This window comes from Arachis hypogaea, chromosome 15 (assembly GCF_003086295.3).
Source record: "Arachis hypogaea cultivar Tifrunner chromosome 15, arahy.Tifrunner.gnm2.J5K5, whole genome shotgun sequence".
NCBI lineage: Eukaryota > Viridiplantae > Streptophyta > Magnoliopsida > Fabales > Fabaceae > Arachis > Arachis hypogaea.
Genome location: NC_092050.1, coordinates 136,641,385 through 136,647,769, shown reverse-complemented (window position 1 = coordinate 136,647,769; position 6,385 = coordinate 136,641,385). Strand labels below are relative to the sequence as shown.

The window sequence follows — 6,385 nt, the reverse complement described above, 5'->3', positions numbered from 1 at the left end:
ATAAATGTAAGGAAACAATATTATCTACAACATTTTGTGACCAACGTGTTTTTCCTGTATTTATTTTGTATATAAATAAATTAATATTAACAAAATTTTCATTTTTCTATTAAAACTATTGATTCTCTAATATATTTGGATAGAAAATTAAAAAATTTAATTTTAATATACAGATAATATAAATATTTTACATAATTATCAAATCACATCTATTTTTTAAATGATTATTCACTCCATCAAATATAAAAAATACTATCATTATGTAATTATACACTTATAAAATTATCCTACACATTAAGATTTAATTAAAAATATATTAATAAACAGTTCAATAACAATAGCAATGGTGTGATTTCAGCCATACACTGCGGGAGGAGGTAGTGGCGTTGGCGGCGGCGGAGACCAGAAACCAGCGAGGTCATTAAAGGCTCAGTTGGGAGGGGACACCCTAGCAGTTCTAGAGAGAGAGAGAGAGAGAGAGAGAAAGAAGTGCAATATTATTAGTTGTTGTAGTAGCAGTGAATAGAGTGAGTGAGAGACATAAAAGTCCCTTCCATTTCTTTTCTTTTCCGCGTTCTAAATGCTTTAAAAGCCCCCATCCATCAGTTACGCTCTCTCATCACAACAACAATACATACACATTATTCGCATACCATATTTATAAGATTTATATATCCCTTAATAATACATAATACACATATATACTATTTATATATTAAAACTATATCACTCTCTTCATTCATTCTTTCTTTCTTTCATAGAGTGCAAGAGAGATACAGGAACAACAACAAGAGAGTATTACTGCCGGTGAGTGTTTCCTTTTTTTTTTTCTTTGTGATTCTCATTCATTCATCCATGGATGATGATGATGATGATCATCCATTATTATCAGACTCCAAAAGGTTTGCCATAACTCACTCTCTCTCATCCATCACTCTCCAAAATCCATGCCTCTTTCTTTGATGTCTGTCACAGCGGTTTCAGAATATTATTACAAATAAATATATATGTAATTATTATTGGTTTTGAGAAGAGCATATTTGCCATTTGCCTCCACAAAACCTTTAATATCTATCGTTTTTTTTATTTTTTTTAATTTATGCCAATATTATATCATATATATCATAATAATAAGCCATAAACACGCACACACACCCCCCACATTCATTTCACCACCAAAAAGGTTTTCTTCCTTTCTTCCTCCCTCCCTCCCTCCCTCCTCTCTATTATTCTCTTTCTCTTAATCCTTTGCTTTTTCTTCTTTTGTTTTCTGAAATGGGTTTCTGGTGTCAGCATGGGAAGTAGCTAATTCAGTGCACAGGATCAAGCAGGAGAAAGAAGAAGAAGGAAGAAGAAGAAGGTGTTTGTGTTTGTGTGTGTGTGTGTGTGTGGGGTGATCAAGAAAAAGAGAGAGCAAAATGGAGTATGGTAGCGGAGGGAGTGGTGGGTCCCCAGGGGAGCACCACCATCACCACCACAATCACAACGACGCTTCTTCTTCCGAGCGGAGGAAAAAGCGCTACCACCGTCACAGTGCCAATCAGATTGAAAGGCTTGAAAGGTAAGACCCACACCACCACTCTCACTTTTTCTCTCTCTGTCTACAGAATAATATAAATCTTTTGGGTCCGTTGTTCTGATGATGATGATTGATCAGGGTGTTCAAGGAGTGTAATCACCCAGACGAGAAGCAGAGATTGCAGTTAAGCAGAGAATTAGGCTTGGCTCCAAGGCAGATCAAATTTTGGTTCCAGAACAGAAGGACCCAGATGAAGGTATTTACTACTCTATTCCATTCTTTTATAATACATATTCTTATTTTTTTATTTTAATAATATTTTGTTTCACGACTCTAATTCTCTATGTTTGTTTTGTTGGTTTATTAAAAAAAAATTGTGTCTCAGGCGCATGGAGAGAGAGCAGATAACTGTGCACTGAGGGCAGAGAATGATAAGATACGTTGCGAGAACATAGTCATAAGGGAGGCCCTCAAGAACGTTATCTGCCCCTCTTGTGGTGGTGGCCCCTCCCTCAACGACGATTCCTATTTCGATGAACAAAAATTGAGACTTGAGAATGCCCAACTAAAAGAAGAGGTCAATTCAATTCAATTCAATTCAAATTCAACCCTCTTGCTTGAGTTTGAGTAGAGTAACATTTTTTTTTATTTTAATATTTGCAGCTTGATAGAGTGTCTAGCATTGCGGCTAAGTACATTGGAAGGCCAATTTCACAGCTCCCACCGGTTCAGCCAATTCATATATCCTCCCTTGATTTGACCATGTCGAGTTTCGGGGGCCACGCCGGGTTCGGTGGCGGCCCCTCCCTCGACCTTGACCTCCTTCCGGGGAGTTCCTCGGCTATGCCGCCGCATGTGCCTTACCAGCCGGCTTGTCTCTCGGACATGGACAAGTCTCTAATGTCAGGCATTGCCTCTAACGCCATGGAGGAATTGCTGAGCCTCTTGCAGACCAATGAGCCGTTGTGGATGAAATCAAGTGATGGGAGAGATGTTCTTAATTTTGATGCATATGATAGGATGTTTCCAAAGGCTAATAGTCACTTGAAGAACCCCAATGTTAGGATAGAAGCTTCTAGAGACTCTGGTGTTGTTATCATGAATGGCCTAACCTTGGTTGACATGTTCATGGACCCAGTGAGATATCTCTCAATTTGGACAACTTTTCAGATACGTTACTCATAGATATTTTGAAACGTTAGAATTGTTTGAATTATATCATGATTGATTTTGCAGAGCAAGTGGATGGAGCTGTTTCCCACAATTGTAACGGCTGCAAGAACAATTGAAGTTATATCTTCTGGGATGATGGGTGGTCATAGTGGTTCTTTGCAATTGGTATATTTAAAGTTTAAAATTTCTCTCCAATGCTTTCCAATTATATTGTTATTATTTATTTTGTGAATGAAATTTTTGTTTGTGTTTAAATTTCAGATGTATGAAGAGTTGCAAGTGCTGTCTCCACTTGTTTCAACAAGAGAATTCTACTTCCTCCGTTATTGTCAGCAAATTGAGCAAGGTCTATGGGCAATAGTAGATGTTTCCTATGATTTTCCACAGGACAATCACTTTGCTCCGCCGTTCCGATCTCATCGCCTTCCTTCCGGTTGCTTCATTCAGGACATGCCTAATGGATACTCCAAGGTGAAATTCAAATTTGGCTATACTTTGATATTGTCATAACATGCATATTAGTCACTCTACTAATAGGTTATTGTTATTATCAGGTTACATGGGTTGAACATGTAGAGATCGAAGACAAAACTCCGGTTCATCGTCTTTTCCGGAATCTTGTTTATAATGGAATGGCATTTGGAGCTCAGAGATGGCTTGCGGTGCTGCAGAGGATGTGTGAAAGATTGGCTTGTTTAATGGTAACAGGAAATTCCACCAGGGACCTTGGAGGAGGTAAGTAACTATATATTCGTTACAAATTTTGATCAATGTGTTTTATATTGATTATATTCCCCAATTGCTTAAACTTTTTTGAATGTGTTAAATTAAACTCAATGGTTTTTTTTTTTTTTTTTTTGTGCAGTGATTCCTTCTCCAGAGGGAAAAAGGAGCATGATGAGGCTTGCACAAAGAATGGTAACCAATTTTTGCGCGAGCATTGGCACGTCGGCCGGCCACAGGTGGACCACACTGTCCGGGATGAATGAGATTGGTGTCAAGGTCACTGTCCACAAGAGCACAGACCCCGGTCAACCTAGCGGCGTGGTGCTGAGCGCCGCCACCACCATTTGGCTCCCTCTCCCTCCACAAACCGTCTTCAATTTCTTCAAGGATGAAAGAAAAAGACCACAGGTTTGTCACATTACTTACACCTTAATCAATTCAATTCAACCCAACCTGTTGTTTGTTTCCTAAGAATAATTGTTGTGTTTCCTTTTCATTTAAAGTGGGATGTTCTTTCTAATGGCAATGTACAAGAAGTTGCTCATATAGCAAATGGTTCACACCCTGGTAACTGTATATCTGTGCTTCGGGTAAGTAACATACACCTTTTTCGATATCCAATTTAATTGGAATTATATATGCAAAAGTATTAGTATCATAAAACTGTTACTTACGTAGCAGCACACCCGATTGAATGTGTGTAAAACTTTACTATTGGATGGTGCATAACAATTAAACTAAATATTGAATATGATTTTTTGGAACATAGGCATACAACACAAGCCAGAATAACACACTGATACTACAAGAGAGTTGCATAGATCCATCAGGCTCCATAGTAGTATACTGTCCGGTTGAGCTTCCATCGATCAACATAGCAATGAGCGGCGAGGACCCGTCGTATATCCCCCTGGTACCGTCAGGTTTCACGATCACCCCTGACGGAAACCACCACGATCATCAAGCAGGCGGTGACGGGGCATCCACAAGCTCAACCCCGAGCAGAAGCAGCAGCACCATGGTGGGAATGAGATCCGGCGGGTCACTGGTGACGGTTGCATTCCAAATACTAGTGAGTAGCTTGCCATCTGCAAAGCTCAACATGGAGTCTGTAGCAACTGTTAATAACCTCATCAGCACCACTGTTCAGCAAATTAAAGCTGCTTTGAATTGTCCTACTTCCTGATAGATGCACCCCTCAAAAAAATAAAAATAAAAAAAATAAAAACAGAAAAAGGTCCTTTATTTTAATTTACTACCTCATCACCTATAGTCTTTTTTTTAACCCCTTTACTACTACTACTACTACCATCTATATCCTTAAATATGGTTATCAGAAATGGTTCAGAAACTTTCAGAGGCACTCTCTTATTTTGTTGTGGTGGTAATCAATGTGTAGAAGGGAGTGGTGTTCTTCTCTTAGGAGGGGTTAGTTGAGGGACTTGAATGCCCTCTCATCAAAGAAAGGCTCTCATTATTTACTCCTGCTGCTGTTGCTGCTGGTGTGTGCTGGTAGGAGCTGCTTCTGTTTTTTTTTTTCCGTTTTTTTTTTCAAGGGATCATCAAAGGCTGGTTGGCGTCATTAGTTACATTATTTCACACCAACTACCATATTTTCAAGTTTCAGTTCCTTTTATTTGATTGGAGGGTTTGTGGGTAAGGTACTTTTATTTTATTTTTATTTTAACTTCTTTTTCTTTTCTTCTTTCTTTATTGTTACTTTTGGGTTTGATTATTTGCACATTAGGTTTGGAAAAAGAAAAGGGCGTTATTAGTAGTAGTCTTGTTAGAAGAGGGAGTCAAGAACGCACCATACTTTGGTCTTTTTTCTTTCATTATTATTATTATTATTCTCTACATTCCCAGATTATTACTATTAGCTAGCATCATATATCATGGAAAATGTTGTATGGTTCGGGCATTGACTTCCTGTTCAGAGACATATATTATCTTCATAATTATTGTTATCCTGAAGCTATTGTTCATCTTTTGTTGTAATATCTCCCCCCCCCCCCCCCCCCTTCTTTCTCACCTTCTCTTTACATTAATTTTTTTGATAGCATAGACAAATGAGTTTTGTTTTGATTGTGTACGCTATTCTTCTATATGACGATTATTCAAGTAATAATTGGTATTATAGTTAGCTATTTTTGTTGGTATAGCTATACTTAATTAAATTTTAGTTTAGTTATTCTATTAGTCTTAATAATCTCATCAAATTTATAATTAAGTTTTTATATTTTAAAAAATTTGTAATTGTTTATTAGTTATCTTTAAAAAAAAATAATCCTAAAATATTTAATATGATTCATTTTAGAATATGGATTAATTGACAAATTTTTAAATTATAAAGATTTAATTAAAAATTTGATAAATTATAGAGATTAATAAAATCATACAAAATAATACAGGTTGTAATAATACAAATACATATTAAAAATAAATAAAAATATTACTTGCATACTAAAATTAGTAACTAAAATTAATTATTATGTATTTGTGCATAAATATATGTGTAGTTTAATTTTTTTTTAATGTGTATTTTGTATTTCAATTTATATTCTATTTAGTGGCTTATTTTAGTATATATCTAATATAATAAAAAATAAATTATATATATATATATATATATTTATATATAAATACATTGATAGTTGATTTTGATATATAAATAGTATTTGATATATATATATTAATTATTGGATTCAGGAAAAAAATGTTAAAGGAGAAAAATGTGCATAGATGAGCATGAGCTAAATAGTTGGTCAGGGATTTACGCAAGGAAGGAGTGGGGGGGCAGAGAGATATTGACAGTTTGGGTACTTTTTGTGGCTTGACATCATTAATGGGCTCCATGCATTTTCAAGAGAGTAATGGAACTTGAATATAAAGATGAATTAGTTTTCTGCATTTGGGTTGACAAGTTGATATTCTGTGAGGATTGATGAAGTAACATATCCAATCACC

General features: G+C 36.0%; 1 protein-coding gene across 1 annotated transcript; it reads left to right on the top strand.

The window, feature by feature from the left end:
- Positions 1-618: 618 nt before the first annotated feature.
- LOC112750834 (homeobox-leucine zipper protein HDG12) lies at positions 619-5,403 on the top strand. Its single transcript, XM_025799706.3, has 11 exons — positions 619-807; positions 1,294-1,561; positions 1,658-1,775; positions 1,905-2,096; positions 2,183-2,656; positions 2,756-2,857; positions 2,954-3,163; positions 3,247-3,427; positions 3,558-3,826; positions 3,922-4,008; positions 4,188-5,403. Exons 2-11 carry the CDS (start codon positions 1,419-1,421, stop codon positions 4,602-4,604), a joined length of 2,193 nt encoding a protein of 730 aa, XP_025655491.1. The 5' UTR covers positions 619-807; positions 1,294-1,418; the 3' UTR covers positions 4,605-5,403.
- The last annotated feature ends 982 nt before the right edge of the window (positions 5,404-6,385 follow it).